We start from the raw sequence: 24,635 nt of genomic DNA on the forward strand, positions 1-24,635 counted from the left end.
ACACACACATGACTATACAACTCCGAATGGAGGCAGGGGGAGGGCATTTTGAATGTGTGTGGAAGTGACTAAATATGGTTACTTGCCCCATAAAGGGTTAATGTACCTTATCTCCACCTCTAATGTTGATGTCTAGATTGGGGAGTGGCTTTAGAGCACTTCCTCAGTCTGTTCTGAGAGACGACGGCTGCTGTGTTGCTATCAGTGAAGTCTCAGGATTTACTAAACTATACAAGAACAGTGAGTATATGTTTTAAAGCTTTTACAACATCCTTAAAAGAAGCTTTTATGAAAAAGTGAAACTTTCATGAGTTCGAATCAAATTATTTAGAAATTTTAACTAATGTCAATTGTTTTATAGATGGCTGGATCCAATTCAAGGTAATTCTGCTCAGATTCATAGAAGCAGTAAAATAAGTAGGCTACTGTACTGCAGTACTTTATACTTACATGATTAAATGTCTCTTAAAGTTTATAGAAAATTTTTTATATACAAAACTGGAAAAAAATCTCAGAATAACTGATGTAAATGACCTGCTGGCTAAATTGTATTTTTAATCTGAAATCAAAAATGTATGAAACAATAGAATGTGATGTTAAATTCAGTCTGTCTGTCTGTGTAGCTGCAGAAACCGTGAAGTGAGAATCGGACACTCTCTGAATAAGAAGGAGGAGGAATTTGTAGCCATGAGGAGAAAAACTGTTCACCAAAGCCTGCAGAAGCTTCAGATAAACTCTGACTTGGTAAAAAATCGTATATTTCATATATCTGTCAGCATCTTCTCGAAATGACGTAACTGATGAACATCAAATGTTTGCAAAACAATCTGTGTGCGTTTCAGAGGACAGTGCCAAACATTGCATTACTGGGATCTGGAGGAGGAGCAAGAGCCATGGTGGGTTTGCTGGGATCCCTGGATCAACTCAAGAAAACAGGTCTTCTGGACTGTGTGCTTTATCTGAGCGGAGTCTCTGGATCCACCTGGTACACACACACACACACACACACACACACACACACACACACACACACACACACACACTCTCTCACTCTCATACTCTCTTATTTTCACACACTCTCATACTCTTACTTTCTCTTTCTCTCTCTCTCTCTCTCTCACACACACACACACACACACACACACTCACTCTCTTATTTTCACACACTCTCATACTCTTACTTTCTCTTTCTCTCTCTCTCTCTCTCTCTCACACTCACACACACACACACACACACACACACACACACACACACACACACACACTCTCTCTTACTTTCTCTTTCTCTCACACACACACACACACACACACACACACACACACACACACACACACACACACACACACACACACACTCATATTCTCTTACTTTCACACACTCTCATACTCTTACTTTCTCTTTCTCTCTCTCTCACACACACACACACACACACACATACATACTCTCTTACTTTCACACACTCTCATACTCTCTTTCTCTTTCTTTCTTTCTCTCTCTCACACACACACACACACACACACACATTGGGAAAACATTTGGGAAATGTTTGCAAAGTGTTTTTGTCTTAGTGTATTATATTTGGGGCGTGACGTCAGAAAGTGCAGCTCTGTCTCGACCTGTCCCCTGTCACACTGGGAGCAGAGTCTCTTTCTCACACACACACACACACACACACACACACACACACACACACACACACACACACACACACACACACACACAGCTCTGTCTCTAGCTGTCCCCTGTCACACTGGGAGCGGAGTCTCTCCTCTTGTGGGAGCCAGCTCTGTCTGTGGCGACCCTTCTCTATGGCCAGGCTGTGTTTACTCAGTCTGTATGTTGTCAACATTTTTCTTAGTTTAGGACATTTTATTGTACTCAGGTAATTTGCCAGTGTGAATTCTCTTTTTAGGGTCTAATAACATTGATAAAATTGACTTTGTGTTTTGGTCGTTTCTTTCCAGTATTCAATATATTTTTCTTTCTGCTTGTTGATAATTTGGTTCCTCTGAAGGTGCATGGCCTCCTTATATCAGGAGCCAGACTGGTCCACCAAACTAAAGACTGTGAAAGACAAGATCGTCCGGAGACTCAAGGGTCCTAGAGTCAGCTGGGGAGATTCTTATGACAAACTGAAGAAATATTACAATGAGAAAGACAAATTCAGCTTGACTGACTTCTGGGCAGCGATGGTCGTCACAACATATGTGAAAGAGGTCTGTGACAATTAATTACACAGCTCTTCATGACTTCATGCCCTTTATGATCTTATTAAAATCTGAGATTTATAAACTTTTTTATCCTGGAAATAAACAATGTTTCAACTCATAGCCCCAACTATGACTAAAGATACTATTGATAGTGTGAACAATATCATGCATGTTCACTTTTAACCAATAACCTATTGAAAGTTGAGAGTTAAAAATTCCAAACTTTAGGCAGCAAAAGATAATACTTAAGGTCAAACAATCATATATCTTTTTCTCTATCTGGGAATGAAATGGTGATCAAATTAACTTGATTTTTGATTAGGAAAATTCTCTATATAAAATCTAACCGAATAAAAGTAAAATAGAGTAAAAATAAAATAATTTTTGGGTTCCTCAGATTGCCACAATGGTACTTTATAAAGAGAACATGTTAGGTTTTATGAGTAGGTTTTATCACTTGAAGTTGTTGATAACTGAAGAAATTGAAGTTGTCTTACAATAAAATGATGCTACAAAAAATGTTTTCTTCAGATAAATGAACATACACTCTCAAAACAGTGGAAACAGAAGAGTAAAGACCCGTTTCCCATCTACACAGTGATCGACAAGCAATGCAAACAGAACAGAGAAGGAGGTCTGTGTTTGTGTGAAAGAGACAGAAATTTAAATGACTTATGTTGTCAGTGTTTGTGTCAGCTGTTATATGGATGTGTTTCTGTCTGCAGACCCCTGGTTTGAGTTCACTCCATATGAAGCCGGTTATTCCCTCACTGGAGCGTTTGTGGAAACATCCAACTTTGGCAGCAAGTTTGAAAATGGGCGTAAGATCAAGAACCAGCCTGAGATTGACATGCTGTACCTGCAAGGTAACAAACTCTGTTTTAAAGGAGAGTTAATTCCTATTATATTCTTATTCTCAATATTAGACTCTACAGATTCTCTAGTACACTGTACGTTGAACTGAATTAGAGAATAGTATAAAATAGATCAATGGTCTCTGTGATGTATTGATCTGGAGATCTGGGGCCTCATTTGTAAACGTTGCTTACGCACAAAAGAAGGCGTACACCGCTCTCTACGCAATAATTGGTATTTATAAAAAGCAAACTTGACGGGAAAATGTGCGGTCCTTCACGCAAACTCTAACCCAGGCGTATGCACACAAACGGGTGAAATGAGAAATGTCGGCAGAGGGAAGAAACACGTGAAAGTGTGTGAAATTGTAGACCGTTGTGTAAAAGAAATTGCAATACGCCTCTCATAAATAACATGAAGACTTCACAAAGCAAGTTTTACAATTAACAGCCTACGCGCACACCCGTTTGATCGATCTGCAGTGTAAAACAAACAAAATCAAATGAAGATTAACACATATTTGCAAAAAGAAAATGAAATATGTTCTGCAATAATATTGGCATGTTATGCAATTCATCCTCATAACACATCTGTAGCTTGTCAGATGCAATCAAATGTATGGTAATAAAATGCCATGATGCCGTCACAATGCGTAATGACGCACAATGGCTGATCTTGCGTTACGTTTCTTGGTTTTCCTCTCTGTGTTTGCCATGATTCCGCAATCGATGAATATTAACTTGTGGGCGTTTCCCGGACTATTTATGGGCAACTATGGGCGTGACATGAAGCCGCAAAAGCTGCGCTACATTTAGAATTGATTGTGATTTATTAAGGGAAAACTGCGTATGATGTGCGTGCGCACGGTTTTATAAATCCAAATATTTTTGTGTGCGTACGCACGTCCTGTGTTTCATCCGTACGCCATTTCTGACGCAAATCCTACGCAAAGTTTTATAAATGAGGCCCCAGGTCTGTATTTTCTTATTTTCAAGTCAAAACTTAAATATAAACTAAAACATTACAATTAGAGATGTCCGAAATTCAGTTAAAAAAGCAATTATTCCTCCTGAAAATTAAAGGCTCAAATTACATAATTTATGCATCAGTCTGCTTCTCATTATGAGACAAACATAAATGAAATAAATGTCCAGTTCAAAGAATATGAGATTCCTCCTCAGTTCAAATCCATCCTTTTCTTGAGCTGTGTCATAAAAATAGTGGGGTCAAAATAAGCCATGGCGAAATGCGTTGAGGATATGTCCCACCCGTCTCCACTGACATTAGATTATATTAGCCTACATTTAAAAATTAGAGGCTGTTTTCCCCCAATAATTTTAAACACTTAAATGTGTTTTCTGCAGCTCTGTGTGGCAGTGCTGTTGCTGACGGAGATGAGAATAAGAAATTCGTGTTGGAAACACTAAAAGGTGCAATTGCATTAGTTCTGAAGATTCAGTTCTGCCTAAAGTTGACAGTCATTACATTATCATGTGAACTCTGAAATTATTCATTTGATTTTTGTTTTCCAGATTTCTTCACTCAGCTTGAAGGTAAAATATTTCTTATTGCTTTTATTTACTGATAAATTGATCTGTCTTTTATGTTTAAGTAAGTCCAGTGTTGATGCATTTCTGTTGTAAAAAAAGTTATTAATTTAGTTCATGTATCTATACTCAGCTCAGAAGAAAAGATGGATGTCACCATTCTACTCAGATCAGTGGTTGGGAAAAGATGGGGTTTCTTTAAAAGATCTTGCAGACGAATGTGATCAGGTGTTCATGAATCTTGTGGACCTTAATATTGCTGTGTTGAATGGCAAAGATCCTTCTGCTCTTGATGAATCCATCAGAACAAAGCTGAAAGGTAAGATTTTCTTAAAGTGTGCTAGACTTCATTTAGAGGTGTAAGGCTGGAAGCTTACGCTGGTATTTTGAACCAATAATCAGAACAAAAAGCAGTTGAAGGATGACTTGCATAATTCAGTTATTTATCTGACTCCAATATCATTAATCTGACTCCATTTAAGCTGTTGTTATTCTTTAACCTCTTATTCTTTAAAGGTAAAAGTCTTTCTTAGAACTGATTGGAAAACGTAAGATTTAACCTGAACGTTTAGATAATGAAAGTTAAAAATCCCTTTAGCTTTCGAAATTAGGCAGGAACCCTAGTTCGAGTTGCAGGCCTCAGCCTCAGTGTACCATGGAGGAAGCGAGTTATCAGAGGGTCCCTTCCTAGGGATGCGTGAAAAGCCACAATGGCCGCCATGTATACTTTCAGGGTAGAGGGATATAGCCCTGCTGAAAAGCGATCTTGCAGAAACTCAAGTACTGAACCCACTCGGCAGTTAACTGGATCCCACTGTCACCCATTGCACCAAGAAGTGAAGACCCTCCACTTCAAGGCGTATAGTTTTCTATACAGTCTAGAGAAAGTATGGTCTCTACAACCTCAGTTGAGAGACCAGCATCTATGAGTTGAGCCCCCTGAGAGGCCAAACCCACAGGTTCCATATTTCTGGACGGGGGCGAAGGATTGTGCCCCCCGCCTGAGACAGAAGGTCCCTCCTGATCGGAATCTCCAGGGGAGAGCCGTCGAGGAGAGACACTAGGTCCGAGAACCAAATTTTCTATCATCACAGAGCTGTTAGACTTATGAGGAGACATGGAAACATCAAAGAAAATGCAGGAATGATCAGACAATGCTAAATCCTTTACAGTCACAGAAATATAAATCCCCCTTGTGATCACCAGGTCAAGTGTGTGACCAAGGGAATGTGTTTTTTCCTGTACATGTTGAGTTAGGTTAAATGTGTTTAAGCAGTGAGAGTAGTTCATCTATCATCATCTAGTCGTTATCTGGATTGTCAACATGCAAACTGAAATCCCCAGATATTAAAACACAGTCAAACTCTAAACAAATAAAAGAAAATAGTTCACCTAGTTCATCAAGAAAAACTCTAGGGGAATGCATTGGTGGTCTGTAGATGATCAGTAATAGAATTTGAGGAGAACCCTTAAAGGGATAGTTTGGCCAAAAATTATATTAAACCATGATTTACTCACCCTCAAACCGTTCGAGATAAACACATTTTCAGTTATTTTAGAAAATGTCTTAGATATTTCAGTGGTTATAATGTCAAGTTATGGAGTCCACCTACTTCAAGTCCCAAAAATGTGCATGCATCCTTCACAAAAGTAATCCATCCGGCTCCAGGGGGATAAACGAAGGCCTTCTGAGGGTAATCTGTGTGGTTTTGTCATAAAAATATACATATTTAAAACTTTATAAATGAAAATAACTAGCTTCTGGCAACGATCGACGCGCGTTCACAGGAGATGGATGCCGGCGTAGGACGTAGCGTAGGAAGCATCAAGACGTAGGCCAAAAACAAAAAAAACTGGGCCAAAAACTCAATATCATCTTCTCTAATATCAAAATCCTCCGACATTTTCTTTTAAATACACGTTTTTTAAATCGCGGAAATCCTGAGTGGAGTTTTGTTTTGCTCTGCTCTCTGGCTGTGCTGTCGCATTCGTTCTACGTCACAACGCTTCCTACCAACCCCTAGCTATGAGGGCTGAAGCCTGGGAGGCTGTCCCCGAAATGTCGAAATGGGTGTTGAACATAATAAAACGAGGTTACTTGCTCCAGTTTGCTCGCAGACCTCCGCGCTTTCGAGCCAAGGCCGAGACAGCGCTCGAAGAGGGCGTACCGAAGTGTCAAAACTGTTGGAAAAGGGGGCTGTCGAAACAGCTCCTATGTCACAGAGCGAGTCAAGCTTTTACAGTCACTCTGGCGGTCTCAGACCCATTCTAGATGTCAGACACCTGAACAAAGCGCTTATGACGCGTCTGTTCAGGATGTTGACAACCAAATAAATTCTCACGCATATTCGCCCGGGAGATTGGTTTTTCTCAGTGGATCTGAAAGACGCCTATTTTCATATCCAGATAGTGCCCCTTCACAGACCATTCCTGAGGTTTGCATTGGAAGGGCAGGCTTATCAGTACACAGTACTACCATTCGGCCTGTCTCTAGTGCCCCGTACCTTCACAAAGTGTATGGACGCGGCGCTCGTCCCCTTGAGACAGTGGGGCCCGTGTTCCCTTCAAGAGATTCCAGAAGATGCTGGGTCTCATGGCTTCGGCCTCATCAGTACTCCAACTAGGACTGCTGCGAATGCATCCTCTTCAGTGCTGGCTAAAACCACGGGTCCCAGCTCATTTGTGGCGATCTGGTCACTTACAAATCAGAGCGAGTCACGGCTGCATCAGAGCCCTGACCCCCTGGAAAGCGACCGACTGGTATCGGTCTGGCGTGATATTGGGTGTGATCTCAAGGAGAAAAACTATCTTGACAGAAGCCTCCCGCTTAGGCTGGGGGCTCTTTACGAGGGCAGGCCCGTCTCTGGTCTGTGGTCAGACCCAGAGAAACGCCTACATATAAACTGTCTAGAGATGAAGGCAGTAGCCTTAGTCCTTTCTCCCTTACTTAAGAGACCACCAAGTGAGAGACGGACGGAGGTCGACCTCTTCGCCTCAGAAGACAACACTCACTGCCAAATATTTTTTACAAAGAACAGGGACACGCTCACCCACGACTGGCCGAGCCACCCTCTGTACGCATTCTCCCCTGTCACGATGCTACCACAGGTTATCGAAAGGATCAGGGAGTGCAGATGTGCAGTGCTGTTAATAGCCCCCCTGGAGAACCCAGTTATGGTACCCAGAGCTGTTACAGCTGCTGAAAACAGCCCCATGGCCGATTCCACTGAGGAAGGACCTCCTCACACAGGCGAACAGAACGATTTCGCACCCCGTCCATTTCGGAACCGATAGCGCCCTCAACAAGGCGCCTGTACGCTCAGAAATGGGCAGTATTTTCTAGCTGGTGCACTACACAAAATGTAGACCCTCATTCATGTGAAGTACCGAGTGTGCTCTCATTTTTACAAGAGCTACTGGATGCGGGTCACACCCCCTCCACGCTCAAAGTCTATGTGGCAGCCATAACAGCTTTTCACGCTCCGGTAGCCGACAAACCACTGGGAAGAAACAACCTCATTGTGCGTTTTCTCAAGGGCGCTAGGAGGTTAAACCCTCCGCGCCCCCTGTCTGTGCCTATCTGGGACCTCTCTAAAGTCCTGGAGGCCATGAAGGGTCCCCCATTCGAGCCGCTTCGGCCTGTGGACCTGAAGTCGCTCTTGCTCAAAACTGCTTTTCTGTTGGCACAAGCGCTATCTATGAACACCTCCTGCCTGGAATTTGGGCCAAACGACTCCAAGGTCATCCTTAAACCGAGGCACGGTTATGTTCCTAAAGTGCTCTCCACTCCATTTAGAGCACAGGTCATTTTCTTGACGGCTCTCTCCTCGCCAGATGATGAGAGTGATGCGTATTTGCTCTGCCCCGAAAGGGCTCTCAGGATTTATCTGGAGCATTCTGCCTCATTTAGGCAGTCAGAGCAGCTCCTTTTATGCCTTGGCGGCCACAATAAAGGTTTAGCCGTCACAAAGCAGAGACTGTCACACTGGATAGTGGATGCAATCGCGCTAGCTTATAAGTCCGAAGGCCTTCTTTGCCCCTTGGGCGTCAGATCTCACTCCACGAGAGGCATGGCCTCTTCGTGGGCCTGGTCCAGTGGAATTCCCATTGAGGACATTTGTGCGGCAGCTGGTTGGGCCTTCATTCATATTTTCAACCAACAAAATGTTGCGGCTCTCTGTTCCTCTTTTAAAATGAATGCGCAGTGGATATCTTCTATAACAGACGTGATGGCGGAATCTACACATGATGTTTCATAAACAAAGTTCGGGAGGAGCACGTACAAATAATCAATCCAATATGAACTTGTCATCAAACAATACCATGTCTAACGTTACCCTATCTATCAGCATGAGGAAGCATATTCACTCTGTCAACTTACCTAACACTCCTTGAGAGTTTTTCAGCATCCCTCCACCACCCCGAATCCTCACTCTTGTCTTGACTTGTTCTCTCACAACCAGGAATATGGGGGACTCGGGGGAGTATGGCTACCGAGCCCACAGCCCTCTCCTCGGACAGCACGTCATATACGCATTTATTCTATCTGACTTATTTGTGTGAACTCGTGAAATCTTATATACGCATTTATTCTATCTGACTTATTTGTGTGAACTCGTGAAATCTTATATACGCATTTATTCTATCTGACTTATTTGTAAATGTGAACTCGTGAAATCTCAATTCTCCAGCTGCAGTTGTCTTTGTTGTAAACTAATTCAAATCAAGCGATCTTTGGTGACGTGGGTGATTACGTAACCGCAGATCATCTGTCCATCATCGATTAAAGCCCGCCCTGGCAATTTGATTGGCTCGGCCTTTTGGGAGCCGGGCATAATTACTCCTCAACGGATCGAGTCCAGACCGAACTTCACGACCAAAAAAATGTTGTTGGCGGGGTTCAGGCTGGCACCCAGGCTAATAGCGTAAGCAAGCCTTACGCAATACGAGACGCCTCTCGAGCCTCACGAGTATTGCGTAACTCGCCGTGCTACAGTGCTAGGGATCAGGGGATCGCTTCAGTTGTTTAAATCCTGGAGCACCTAGGCGAGGCACGCCAATATATAGCCTCTGACAACGCCCATACTGGCGGGCTCTGACGCGCCGGGGCGCCACACGTCCTGATTGGTTCTCGCGTCAAATCCGCCTCGCCATAGGTTTGTACAGTTGACGCAGCACAGTCTCCACACAGCACACGCAGCACAGCACAGACTCCACTGCGTTTTATAAAGTTTGCTTCAATATTCTCAAGAAAAGAAGGTTTTCCCATAGCGTAGGCTAGCCTTACGCAATACTCGTTCCCTCATCTCAGGGAACTGAGGTTACGTTAGTAACCAAATAGTTTTCTTGGTTGTAAATTAATCCCGCACCTGTTTCTGTTCAGGTTAATTATCTCTATGTATTTAAACCATTTAATAATTGAGGCTGTTTGTTATTTGAATCTCTTTTGTGTAAGTTGTCACACTGGGAACCTGCTATTTATTGACACTGATTTGAGAAGAATACCTTTTATTTTTTTTAAATATAAAATATACTATCAAAGGCCATATTTCAGACCTATCTATATTTTAAAACGTACAATGCATTTTCAACACGATTTTAAGCAGTATAACAGTTGTGAAAAACTATTTAATGAAACAGAAAAATGGAGTTTTGGACAACAACAAAAATTAATAGAAAAACACAGACTATATTTCTTTGTTGTTGTATAAGAAGCACTTAATAATGTTTCCTTCTTTTACAGAGTTCTCTGGAGGCAAAAGTCAGCTGAAAAAGCTGGATCTCTCTGATAAAGAAGCTACAGCTCTAAATATGATGAGTTACAACACAGATGTACTCGACTCATGGTTGAGTATAGTCAAAAGTTGGGAGTCATTGGGTAGGTTGAACTGTCTCTAATATAATACACACTGTACATTGTACTTCACTTTTGATTTAGTAAACCACTTTTACCAACCAATAATTTTTGTCTTCTAAGCAACTGAGGTGTACTTTAGTCTAAGTTTCCGTAAAAGGAACACAATACCTTCTGCTTAATTTTCAGTTGCCCTGCTGGCCAATGGAGGTCGACGTCCGCACACAGCGGCCATCTTACCACAGGGTGCTCGCTCACTCGTAACATGGTGCATGTACTTTTAAATAACCATAACTTGCTCAATTTTCTACCGATTTTCAAACGGTTTGGTTTGTTATAAACATCAGAGATGTAGTTATAACACTGCATACATATGAATAATTATAAAAACAGACTTCCATATGACAGAATTATAGCCACGTTTGTAAGAAACCAAACCGTTTGTAAATCCGTCAAGATTTCAGCAAGATAAGAGGATCACTGTGTGCTGATCACTCACCTTAATTCACAGCTTCCCTGTGGTAAGATGGCCACCGGTGATGCCGTAAGTGACTCCGCCTTTAGACATCTAGCCTTTATATGATATCTATGGTCAAAGCGCCTTCAGGCACACTCTCACAAACGAGTTACAGGTGGTGATGATTTTGCCTGAGAGCAGACAAAAACACAGGGCACACAACCATACCCACCCTTTCAGTAAAGCAAACCAAAGAAGTTAAAAAAAAAATAATAATAATAAATAAATAAGTCCTTGGACATAACAACATTCATCACAGTAATTTCGATGTGTGTGGTATGTTTAATAAGGGCTCTATACAAATTTCTGAATATCTCAAAAAATGTATACCATTGACTATATACAGCGGAACAAGCTTGTAAGCTGTCAGTCAGTAACTTGCGCACATGATGCGCAGTGTTGGCACGCGTTCCATAGGGTGCCGACCCCTGCATTAGGGATATCAAAATTAAAATATATTTCCTATTCAAATATGGATCTTACATAACCTGTCCTTAAACAGACACCCACAAGCACAACTCAGCTCTGTTTAAATAGGAATCACCAAGATTTATTGATGGCTTTACACAAAAGTATATGATATCAAGTCAAGTCAAGTCACCTTCATTTATAAAGCGCTTTTAACAGTATGGATTGTTTCAAAGCAGCTTTACGATTGGGTTAATGTGTGTGGAATCACTTAATAACGTTTCTTTCTTTTACAGAGTTCTCTGGAGGCAAAGGTCAGCTGAAAAAGCTGGATCTCTCTGATAAAGAAGCTACAGCTCCAAATATGAGTTACACCACAGATGGATTTGACTCATGGTTGAGTACAGTCAAAAGTTGGGGGCCATTTGGTAGGTTGAACTGTCTCTAAAATAATACACACTGTACATTGTACTTCACTTTTGATTTAGTAAACCACTTTTACCAACCAATAATTTTTGTCTTCTAAGCAACTGAGGTGTAGGCTACTTTAGTCTAAGTTTCCGTAAAACTGCTCCCGCAACTCACAACAGTAATTATTAAACAGATTACCAGGAACACAATACCTTCTGCTTAATTTTCAGCTGAAGTGAGACCAAGATCACTTAACACTAGGGATGGCTGACGCAAAACCAAAGAGTATTCACCTTATTTTAGAATGCGGAAGTAAATATGGGTCCAATTTCTGTTTTTTTGTGCGGCTCTTCCGTTTCCTCGCTTCCCTGGGCTAACTAACGATATCAATCGCGAAGGATTATGCAGAGTTGACAGAAAATTTTTACACATGCCCAGGGTTCTCAAGTCCCACGCATTGGCCGTGAGACACACGCAATTCAACCAGTTCACAAGCTCACACGCCACACCGCGTATTTCTCACGCTGAAAAGGCAATGCCAACAAAGTTGTCCTACAAGCTTTATAAATAACGTTGTATATGAGGCGCGGGTACACAAAGTGAAGTTTCCTGCCGCCAGCACGTATCTCGGCCAGATTGCGTTCGTTAATAGGAAACATAGATGCACGAACACACGGAAGTATCGGAACATTCTCGGCCACCGTACGTTCGTTACTAGGTAACCAACAACATTGCGCGAACACACGATGTGATGATGGAGAAGGTAAGTTGGAAGAAAGCTCATCTAACATTTTAAGGCTAGAACATTTAATATATAGCCCATCATATACATTATTAGTGATGAAGTCAAAAACTCTACAACTACTTTACAACCAGGCCAGAAGCTTTGGCTCAGTTTGGCTAGCTTACGTTATCTGAAACTAAGGGAAATGTTTGTGGGTATGGGAAGGAATGAAGATGTATTTCTTCATTTTATTTTAAATAAATTTAAATGTATTTATTTTATTTTAAATAATATTATATATTATACTGTATTAATAGTCTTTCTAGTTACATTAAGGCTACATACGTATTAAAGCAGAGTGCTCTGGGTAATAATTTATATCCTGTCAAAACATAACGTTACATTAATCATTGATTGCCATTGCATTTGTATTTTTAAACACTTGCAACACAAAACACATTTCATAAGCTGGAGTGTGTACTCGTGTACACACACACACACACACACATACCTTAATAATTCTCTAATATGTCATTTGTTCTCAATGTCCCACCACACAATAAATCATTATACCATTTCGACTAGACACATTCAAAATGCAAAAATATTTGTTTTTCCAAACTGTTTGGAGCAATTTGTTATATTTTTGTAACTTAATTGTAATTTTGAAATATAACATTAAAGAGTATATTTGATGTGATTAATTGCTCTGTCATTTATCAGATTTACCAATTGTTATAATTTCAATTTGTGCTGGTTAATTATGAACAATGGGTAAAATTGGGGGGCGGGGCTCCATCAGGGCTCCTCCCCCAACCGCATGTGATCTCACTCCAAGATTTTGATAAAACTTGAGAACTCTGCATGCCGTAGCAGATGAAAACAACAAAGAACTAAAGCCCCGCCTCACCCAGTTCGGGTACCGGACCTTGTTGAAAACACTTATGCATCTAGCTGGCAGAGTGCCAAAACTTCGCCGGCGCCTTCAGCACTAAACACGGTCGAGCCAACGCTGTACTAATATATCTATGGAGGTATTTTGTCATGTCAAATGTATTTAATGCCATCAGAATGCAACCAAAGCACAGGATAGCAATAAGTAGATGGCTATAAATAATTGTAAATCATACAAAATAAATGCCATGATCATGATCATGCCATTATGCCATGATGACTAGATTTTATACAGGGGTTACTATAATGATTTTGTTTCTCCTTGGAGTTTTTGAGACTTTGTAGCCCAGCCAATTTTCTGGTATCGGGTGGTCTTCTGTAGGTCTTGTGTTCACGAAATGAAAAGAACAATACGGTCGTTTCGGTGGTTTCTTCAAATTTAAAGCTTTTAACCACAGGCGAAGGGATTCCTCAGACCGGCGACACACTGGCTGCGTGCGTGTCCGTTTTTATTTCGGTTCCCATGTTAAACATAGACAGTAAAAGAAATGGACACAGCGACCCCATTGGATTCAACGGAGACAAAGTGAAGCCAATTAGAAACTTTTACTTCCTGGGGGTCCAGCGTACTGCGCAGACTCAAACTGAGCTCGACGACGTTGATGTGACGTGGGCAAACCGTCTTTCTTCTAGTGGCTGTGCCAAGATCAATCTGAATCATTCCCTTCCGAAACTCGCAGAGACGGAGAGCGTGAGTAGGAGCTGTCCATGATCTTGGAGCAGGAGAAACTTTTTGTAGGTGTTCTGATTAATTACTTTGTCATTTTACCTCGACGTCCTCCCGATTGCCCGCGAGCTTCTCCTCCTGTCCATACGGTAATTTCCTACTGTGTGACAGAGAGTCGCGTGGCTGTGACGCAATCGTTAGCCTACTTTTACAAAAACTGCTTCTACAGGGCCATAACGTAAGCTACAAGGTAATGGAGCCTTTTATACATTTTTGTGTTTCTGTAGAAATAAATAATGGACATATGGAGTCTTTAAACGCCTCAGATGTGAAGTTATTCGCTGTCAAAGTGACGCCAAAATGAATGGGAGACAATGGGATGCTAACTGCAGGTGGGGTTCCGTTAGCCAATGGCGGCGTCTGGGGGTGCTTCAAAATAATACAAATCCCTGCACCCTTGATGTTAAAGCAGCATTCAGTAGCTTCGGGATTTCTTCGCTGTATTCTCGCTTTTTGCTCGCAGGTTTCTCTCTAGAGCTCCCCCCACAGCTTCGGAATAGATATTTGACAACACTGTTGTAAAAACTCGTTGGTGATTCTCAGACACCAGAGGCTATAAATCAACGACATCAAAGCAGATGTGACATTCTTTAAAACGTCTTCTTCATTCGGGTTCGGACAGCGTGAGGGAGCGCAATAATGACAGTATTTTAGCAGATTTCTTTTGGCCGTAAAGCAATTGTTTACATCGCGAGACCTGATATCACGCGAGACTTCCTGACGCGGCGGCCGGCGGCCCGCCAGCTCAAAGTTGCAAGTGCGTATTTTCCGCTCACGGGCACCAGGAGGGTGCGAAACGACCACCATTCAACCCCAAATAAGTAATATAACCATTCCAATGACTCCGAAGCTGTTCAGTTAAGGTAAAAAAAGTTACTGCCTGTGACACGCGCACATGCTAGAAATAGAATTGACGCCTATTTTTCACGCGACACGCAACAAGCTTGGAAGCGTTTCCAGGCAAAATAGAATAGGAAAAGATGTTTGTATGTCATTTTGACATGAATTCTTATTAATAAATGACATTTTGATGTTTGAAAGTTTAGGTTTTCACATAAATGCAGATATAAAAGTAATTAATAAAAATGATCGATTTTCAAATATTGCACTTGTCAGTAGAGAACGAAATATTCTGTAGCCTATTTTACCGTGCCGACGTTGTCTTTGCTGCTATATACTATATGTTTAACATGAAGTATAGGCCTATGTATTAAGCCTTCCACAACTCTCTCCCCATATGTCGAATATATCACCAATGAGGCTTATCATATCACCTAGCAGCAGCGCCGCGTCAGAAATGTTTCTGGTGTGCAAAGACATAGAAAACACAACAGAAACGCCACACTCACGCCCGACTGTAAAGCCAGTGTGTCGCCGGTCGGATGATTAAAATGTCAGTGATTTCAATGATTAAAACACTCCTGCTCCAAGTAAATCTTTCTTTTGTATCAGTTATTATGACAACCTCTAACTGCACAAACAATCCCGGTCTTCCTCGAAGCCATAACGATGAGTTAGTTGTTACGAACACTTGTTTGATTAACCACTACGGTGAAAAGTGAGTTAGCTCGCCAGTGACCGGAAGTGCCTGACTGGAAGTCTAGCACAAAATACTGTCAACTGGCTGCGTCCGTATTTCCGTTAAAAATAAGGTGCGAAACTCCGTTGCAGTTTTGACAGCAATCGCTAGATGTCGCGCTGTCGCCATTTTGGACTGAACCAACGGCTTTACCGTTAGCTCAACTACCATACACAGCATTAACATTATGTCTGGAAATAATTGGAAACAAAGAAAAAAGTGTTCTGCCATCAACTGCAACAACAACCAGTGTACAACCAATCAACTAGCATTTCATAGATTCCTCAAAAATCAAGAGAGGTAAAGTAGAAAAGGTTTTTATTAACGTTAAAGTGAGCTAACGTCAACGATAACAGGTGCTGTAATGTTAATGTAAGCTATCCCATAACCGCAGTAACAGTTTGCTAATGTTATGTATTTGGTTGAAATTGAGTCAAGACTCGAAATGGGCTTTTTAAATCGCATATTTTCAGAGATATATGAGCACCTAACCTGGCAAATGCCCGCTTTATTAATTCATTGTTATCACTAAATTAACCCTTCGCATAAACATGAAAATCACTATACAAACTTAAATGGTTGTAATTCAAGAATGCTTTGGAATATAGACCTATGGTTGGTCTTTTAAAGAAGACATTTGCCAGATTGTTGAAATAAATTATGAAAGTGAAACAGAAAAAAAGTTATGTAAGTTTGAGTTTATTAAAATGTACAAATTTAAAAATATAATAATTTATGTAAGGGATAATGTATAGCCTAGAGCAGTGATTTTCAACCTTTTTTGAGCCGCGGCACATTTTTTACATTTACAAAATCCTGGGGCACACCACCAACCAAAATTACATTTTAACAGTACATATAATACATATAATTAATACTATAGTTTCTAAATGTATTTATACTCACTTAGTGTGAAGCCTGGGCCTGTTTCAATGAACACAAAATGGATATCCTGGCAGGAATGGTAGAAAGACACACACGAAGCTCTTCCTCAACAGATCTCAGTCTCTCTCTGTTTTTAGTTTTTATCGCAGTCAAGCTTGAGAAGCTCAGCTCACACAGATATGTGGTTGAAAACGGGAGCAATGTCAAAATAGCTTTGTTGGCCAGAATGGGGAACTCCTTGGCAACAGATAACCAAAAACTGTCCAAAGGAAGATCAGCAAAGTTTAGCTTTAAACCACGATCTTGTTTCAGTTCAATGAGTTCCTCTTGTTCTTTTAAAGTCATGTCCTTTCCAGCAACGGATGCTGAGCTGTATGGGTCCCTAACCCAGTCAAGGCATTCTGTGAAGGCTGAAGAGAAATAAAATGACAACTTCTCCTCAAGAGTTTTCAAATGTGTGCCAATCACCTCACACATTGCAGCAGTGTTGCCATCATGCAGTTTTTCGGTGAGTGGGAACATCTCAAGGTTGCCACGCTGCACATGTTGTTGCCAGAGCTGCACCTTTAAACGGAATCCGTTAATTTTATCAGTGCTTGTAAGCAGGTTTTCATTTCTGCCTTGCATCCGTGTGTTCAGTTCATTCAGATGATGAAATATATCAGCCAGGTATGCCAGCTTTGCACACCACTCATCACTTGCAAGCAGCTTTGAGTAATCGGACCTCTCGTTTGTCAGAAAAACTTTAAGTTCCTCTCGCAGCTCATACACACGGGCCAGCACTTTGCCGCGCGACAGCCACCGGACCTCCGTGTGGAGCAACAAGACTTTATGTTCTGCTCCCATTTCCTCACACAAAGACGCAAATAAGCGACATTTCAAAGGTCGCGTCTTCACAAAGTTCACTATGCGCACAACATCATCCAACACAGGAGATAGATCTGCTGGTAAGGTCTTCGCAACGAGGGCCTCACGGTGCAAAAAACAGTGCGTGACAGTAATATCTGGGTTTCTTTCTTTGACCCTACTTACGAAGCCTTTGATGCGCCCGACCATGGCTGCGGCTCCATCAGTGCAGACACCTGTGCAGTTTTCCCACGTAAGCCCGCCTTTGTCAAGATATTCCGACGTGACCCGAAATATTTCCTCTCCTGTTGATTTTTCTGGCAGTGCCTTGCAAAATAGGAAATTTTCTCGAATGGCATCTCCATCCACAAAACGCACATTGGCCAAGAGCTGACAATGTCCACTAATATCTGTTGTCTCATCAAGTTGCAAGGCGAATTTCTTACTGACGCGCATCTTTTCCAAAACAACAGTTTCGATGTCCACAGACATGTCATCAATGCGTCTGGCAATTGTGCTATCTGAGAGAGATACTTTAGCTATCTCTTTGGCTGCGTCAGGGCCAAGCATCTCATTTACAATGGCTTTACAAGCTGGCAGGATTAATGTTTCTGCCTCAGTGTGGGGCTTTTTTGATTTAGCAACGAGTTCAGCAACAAGGTAGCTAGCTTTGAGGGCTCTCTCATTTACCTTCGTGGTTTTTCTCAAAAAAGTTGCCTGTTTCTCGTTGTTTGTACGTAAGCGTACAAAATAGTCCATCGGCTTATTTTGGACGGAAGGGTGTTTAGTTTGGAGATGGCGCTTAAGCTTGCTTGGCACCATGGCGCTATTGGAAAGCTTCTCCCCACACACCAAGCACAGCGGAGTTGGCGCCATCGCATCGCCGGTGAAAGTAAATCCGAAGGAAAGATAGCTTTCGCTGTATTGCCTCGAGCTCACCGTCTTGTCTTTTTTCTTTTGTCGACCACTCATATTAGGGCCCTCATCTGGGTCAGAATTTTGGCCAGGGCCCTGTTCGGCATTTGCATTTTCTCGTCTCAAAAACTTCTCCATCACTGTCACTTGCTCGTCTTACTGTCACTGTCACTGTCGCGTGTGCGCGGTCGCGCAGCGCTAACTATATTGTTTTTACAGGCATTCATAGCCTCTGCTGCCACCCACTGGAATAGAAGAGTATTACATTATCTGCCACACTTTATTACAGCACAGGCACCCAACAATGGTTAATTAGGTGACATTAGATAATTTCCCACGGCACACCTGACGATCTCTCACGGCACACTAGTGTGCCGCGGCACACTGGTTGAGAAACACTGGCCTAGAGAGCTGGTTGTTATAGTGAATAAAGGGGATTGTTAAGGGGTTGTTATTCACTATAACAACCGGCTCACTATACATTATCCCGCTTTTTACATGGCTACCTAGAAAATAAATAAATATTTTGACACAAATAATTTATTTAAAAAGGAGTTTATTGATTTAAAAACGATTGTATTGCTTCCGCTAAAGAAAATAGTCCTTTCCGCGTCCATAGCAACGCGCTGTTTTTCATGGCAACGGTCTGTTATTAAGAAATAACACACCGCATTCTACATTGGAATTCAGCCAAGCCATGTAATAAATTTTATATAAAATATATATATTACAAAATATATTTAACTGCAAGAAAATGAAAGCAAAAAATCTGAACAAGTTGTGTTCCACATTTTAGGTCGATATCTCAAAAAATGAGCTTGTTGAGGCACACACTGTTGAGATACTTTCGATACTGACGTGGTATCGAAAAGGATCGATCTTCACCTAAAAATATCGATCCAAATGTGTGTTGTTTTTATCAGTATTTTTTTTTTATTAATTTAGCACGCAATTCAGTGCGTAAAATAAGCTTCTAATTGGAAAAATAAGAGAATTTTAGCGGATAATTGTGTAGGATAGAACTTTTTCTCCTAGTCATCTGGATACAAGACGTACAGTACAGTACAGTAACAACAGTATACAGTATTTTACAGTAGGAAATTAAGAATACAGTAAAATTACTGTAAAAAAACAACAGAAATCATTTTGCATTTGTTGTACCCTCTGCAGGTCTTTGCTTGAACATTATGAAGTGTATGATTTGTTGGATCTGGGGCAGGAATAATAACTTTCTCCACAACATGAAAGGTGAGGACAGAACCGTTTGTTAACTGGCAATTCAACATGAATAACAAATGGACTAATTTCACACTGTGATCTCTCACTCCAATACTGTCAGATAAAGCAGTGCCCTCCGCTCTTCTGGAAAGTGAGACGAGAGACTATATAGACGCTGGACTGTTGCTGAACTCCCCCTACTTATCAGTGCTGAGAAAAGAGAGAGACATCGACCTCATCATTTCCCTAGATTTCAGTGACGGTGATCCTTTCATGGTATTATATAATTCTCTCTCTATATAATAATGCTCACATACTCTCATAAAAGCTCATTAAAAGGAATGGATCCACTAGAAATGAAAAATCTGTCATCATTTACTCACCCTCATGTTGCTCCAAACCTGTATCAATTTCTTTCTTCTGCTGAACTCAAAATAAGATATTTTGAAGAACATCATTACAAGTAGTCAAACAGTACAACATCATCAAACAGTTGATGGACCCCATACTATGGACGTGAATGGGGTCCAACAACTGTCATATTCTTTAAAATACCTTCCTTTGTGTTCAGCAGAAGAAAGAAATCCAGGTTTGGAAAAACTTGAGGATGAGTATATGATGACAATTTTCCACCGGAGCTGCTCCTGTCCGTTTTGGGTTCTATGCACAACTCAAGACTTTTCAGGTTTATGTACATTGCCAACTTTGATATTACTTTGGTCACTGTCTCTTTGTTACTGGTAAGAGAATATGGGCTTGACTCTTGTTGCACATTCATACAAAAAGTATTTGAGGCGCTACTGTAAGTTTTTGTGTGAACAGGACATTTTGAGACTCACCTGTAAGCAAATGCGCTTGTCAATCAATCCCAAAGGCTACATTCACATTGTCTATTTTTTGGGATTGACAACCAGTTCACACAACTTTAATTTGAAGTGAAATCTTCCTCTAACCCTTTTAATGAAGTTATACTGCAATATTCTCCCACTGCAGACAGTGAAGGACGCTGCCAAGAAATGCAGGAAACTAAAGATCCCTTTCCATGAGGTCAACGTTCCCAATGGACACTGTGAGAAACCGAAGGACTTCTATGTGTTCAAAGGCCAAAACGCTCCAACCGTGATCCACATCCCTCTCTTTAATCTGGTCAACTGTGGAGGCAAGTTATGATCTTACAATGTCCTGAATAAAACTGAAATATCAACTGTGTTCTGATTTAAGTGTGTTAATGTTTCTTCAGATAAAATTGAGGATTGGAGGAAGAAATATAAGACCTTTCAAGGTTCTTACAGCGATGAGATGATCAGTAAACTGATGGAGGTCGCTGGAAAAAACATCACAAACAACAAAGAGAAACTGCTGAAAGAGATTCGTGAGGTCGCTAAAGAAAAACAGTTAAAGGAGATGATTAATGTTTTAACTGAAGTAGTAGTGAGAGTCAGCGACGTCAGCAGTAGTTTCTGTTCAGCTCAATAGCTAATTTATACCTATTATTGTTGATCAGTTCGGTAACTAACTAATTATCAATATGCCTCTTAAAGGTGCAGTATGTAAAGAATGACAGCTAGTAGGTAAGTTGATGAGTTGATTTATCAGTGTTTAAATATGCTCTCGTTCATTGAGAAAGTGAAGATTGAGTTATCAAAATGAATAATCACTACATTAGATTATTTAGGTGGTCACTATTGAAACAAAATATGCCAAAATGTATTTTACATACATTTATTTCATACTAAGTATACTACAAAACCATTAACATTTTTAATGATATATCGCATTATAATTAAACTTTATTTGGAGTACTTTCGATATTGCATAATGCACATTTCTTAAAATTAAGCCTAAAATGTGTTTTAATATATATTTGTGTTTTATATATAATAAGTAAGGATAGTATGATTTTTGTATAATATCAGTCTTTAAATGCAAGATATTTAAAGAGTACCTAAAGTAAACTTGCAATAGTTCCACTTTAGCACAATCAAATAAGTATATCTTCAGCTGGACCTCAGCACTATTTCTGGATAATTAATTAATTAGGTCACTGATTCTTGAGAGTCGGGACAAAACATGTTTTAAAAAACTTTTTTTTTAAATACACACTATATCAATTAGAGTTATATGTTTCTGCAGAGAAAGGTCTTAGCTATTTAACCATGTAAAGGAACAGGTTCTAAATAAAAACACATTTTTAACAAATAAACATGTTCCCCTTCAGAACTGGATTTGTGTCAACTCCGTCAGACACACTAAAAAGTATACAATTTTAATTCTTCAAATCCAACAAGAATCTAAAGTTCTGAAGTATATTGAAATAGTGTTTAGTTACTCTGATATGTAAAAAAAATTACAATATATAAACTTAAGTTGTGATGTCACACTATTCTGAAAACTCAGATTTCTAAATATTTGCATTTTCAAACTTTGTTTTTAATTTCAATATTGTAAAAACAAATTCCTTAAATAAATAAAACATAAGAGGATGTAGATCAGATGGTCCTTTATTACAAAAACAACATAAACTGAAGGAAGAATATTTTTTTTCCCCAAAAAATAACAAAAACATTCATACATCCAACGCTGTTGACGAAAAACTGATGGTGTTGACGAAAAACTGACGGTGTTGACAAAAAATGTTTGAATGTTTTACCTCAGATTTGTGAAGTGTTCACCTGTTTGTCATGATATGTTCTGACAATAAAGAGTAGTTTAAAACCACAATTAACGCTCTGTTTTCTACAACTTTCACTTAGGAGCAAAAATCTGCCTTTAAACTTGAAAGAAATAAAGATTTGACATTTATCGTGATAATTATCGATATCGACTGATATAAAAAAAAATTACCGTGATCTTTTTTTTTTTTTTTTTTGCCCATATCGCCCAGCCCTACACTGGCTTCTCATTTCTCTATCTCTGTCTCTACATATATATTAAAGTGCTGGCAAAGTCACACATTACACAATAATAAGCAGACCACTGCCTGCCCATTCTCTACAAGTCAGATGTGTATGGTTAAATAATGTAATGCATGCTATGTATGTGCATTTATGTGTAAATAAAACCCTGAAATAACAGTTTAACCCTTCACTATATTCACAAATAATATTATATTCACACATTAAGAGGTTATTGGTGGATTTGTCAACTCCGTCAGCTTACAGGTCAACTCCGTCAGACACAGAACCTGACGGAGTTGACGTCTGACGGAGATGACGTAAGGGCATGTATTTTCCCGCCAAAACATGTATTGTACACTGCAGCTAGGTAGTTTTTCCTCAGTTGCTAGCTGTCCCAATAACCTCACTAAAATGCTTAAATTCAATCCACTATGGTTTAAAAAAAGTATCTTAACAGAAAGATGGTATTGACATACAACGAGTTATCACCATTACAAGCATAACATATATAAATAATGGTGAACTAGCAACAGTTCACACAGTGTGCTTCTTCCTGCCCTGTTCATGAGCAAGACACCTAACCCGAGCTGCTCCCGACGAGCTGGATGGCACCTTGCATGGCTGACACCGGGTCTGTTGAAAGCACTATATAAATGCAGTCCATTTACCAATTATTTTGAAATGGTTCAACATAGAGATGTTGTTCTCATGCATATGAAGAGGTTGGGGTTAAGGCTCAACGTCAAGAAAAGTGTGCTGTTTCCAGCTCAGAGAACCACCTTTCTAAGCATAGCTTGGGACTCGACGATCATGCAGGCACATCTGTCTCCTGCTTGTATCACTTCAATTCTCTGGTATCTTTTGGCCAGCTGTACATGAGACCCCTGCAGTGGTGGCTTGAAGGAATGGGCCCGAGGAATGGAGACTCCACCCCAAGGTGGTGGAGATCCCGTGGGAGCTACGTCAGTACGCATTTTCCCCTGATCGCTCTGCTCCTGGGAGTTCTGGAGAGGGTTCACCGGGACGGGGCCTGTCTATTGCTAGTAGCCCCTTACTGGCCAGCCAGAGTGTCTCTCCTCGATGGCTCTCCACTCGAGATTCCAGTCAGGAGGGACCTGTTGTCCCAAGTGGGGGGCACAATCTTTCACCCTTGTACAGAGTTATGGAAACTGTGGGCCTGGCCCCTGAAGGGGTTCAGCTCATAGATTCAGGTCTCTAAACTTGAGACCATACTCCAATCCGGAGCTCCCTCCATGAGGAAACTGTACGCACTAAATTGGAGAGTGCACTAGAGCGCCAGCAAGATCCATGTAACTGCCCTGTTGGTACGGTTCTGGAATTATTGCAAGAGCGTTTCTCTGCAGGTCTATCTCCCTCCACCTTGAAGGTTTATGTGGCGGCCATAGCTGCTTTTCACACTCCTTTGGGCGGTATAACTTTGGGAACAGATCCTCTGGTTACGCGTTTCCTTCGTGGCACTTTGAGGCTGAGACCTGCACAGGTGGTCTTTAGTTTAGCACCTGTGGACTTTGGAAAACAAACCTGGCACTGTTACCTACTTTTAACTTTAACTTTGAGAAACTTCAACTAGTGCTGTGTCATGTGAATACAGGGCTGTTCACACTGAAAGTGTGTTTGTATTAGACATGAATACTTTTGACAACGACTGCTGGAAAAACCAGCTTGGCCAGCTCAAACTGTGTTTTGAAACATGCAAACTGGTTTGACCACTCAAATACATACACACACACACACACACACACACTTATTTATATGAATATCATTGTAATATCTTCATTAAAAACATAACTACATAATTTTGTGTTTGTTTCCCGAGTATGAGATATAAATGACTTACTGGCAGCTGTAATATGTAAGAGATAATGTTCATCCAGCTTCGCGTCGGGGTCCTCATCACCTGTCGGGGGTTTATTCTGAGATAACAACGGCTAGATGTACATTATCCTGCTTATTACACAGCTACTTGCCACATAAGTAAATAATTAGACATGAAATATTGATCTGAATTTAAATATTTTGTTAGGTCTTTAAATGCAAAGCTTCTGCGGAGAGAGCCGTTGCTTGCG

General features: G+C 40.6%; 1 protein-coding gene across 1 annotated transcript; it reads left to right on the forward strand.

Moving 5' to 3' along the window:
- Positions 1-228: 228 nt before the first annotated feature.
- Positions 229-22,729, forward strand: LOC308690490 (cytosolic phospholipase A2 gamma-like). Its single transcript, XM_081364972.1, has 16 exons — positions 229-240; positions 362-381; positions 624-744; positions 843-985; positions 2,016-2,217; positions 2,743-2,845; positions 2,937-3,077; positions 4,431-4,496; positions 4,599-4,619; positions 4,747-4,932; positions 10,357-10,491; positions 11,689-11,820; positions 19,604-19,681; positions 19,773-19,927; positions 20,645-20,810; positions 20,892-22,729. The coding sequence occupies exons 2-16, from the start codon at positions 362-364 to the stop codon at positions 21,125-21,127; spliced, it is 1,905 nt and encodes a 634-aa protein (XP_081221098.1). The 5' UTR covers positions 229-240; the 3' UTR covers positions 21,128-22,729.
- Positions 22,730-24,635: the final 1,906 nt, after the last annotated feature.

Source organism: Scardinius erythrophthalmus, assembly GCF_964197995.2.
Source record: "Scardinius erythrophthalmus genome assembly, chromosome: 5".
Lineage (NCBI taxonomy): Eukaryota > Metazoa > Chordata > Actinopteri > Cypriniformes > Leuciscidae > Scardinius > Scardinius erythrophthalmus.

Excerpts from the sequence above, each read along its gene's own strand:
- LOC308690490 (XM_081364972.1), top strand. The coding sequence starts at position 362 with ATGGCTGGATCCAATTCAAG. Across the intron at positions 2,846-2,936 it reads CAAACAGAACAGAGAAGGAG|ACCCCTGGTTTGAGTTCACT; the intron begins GTCTGTGTTTGT and ends TTCTGTCTGCAG. Across the intron at positions 4,497-4,598 it reads CGTGTTGGAAACACTAAAAG|ATTTCTTCACTCAGCTTGAA; the intron begins GTGCAATTGCAT and ends TTTGTTTTCCAG.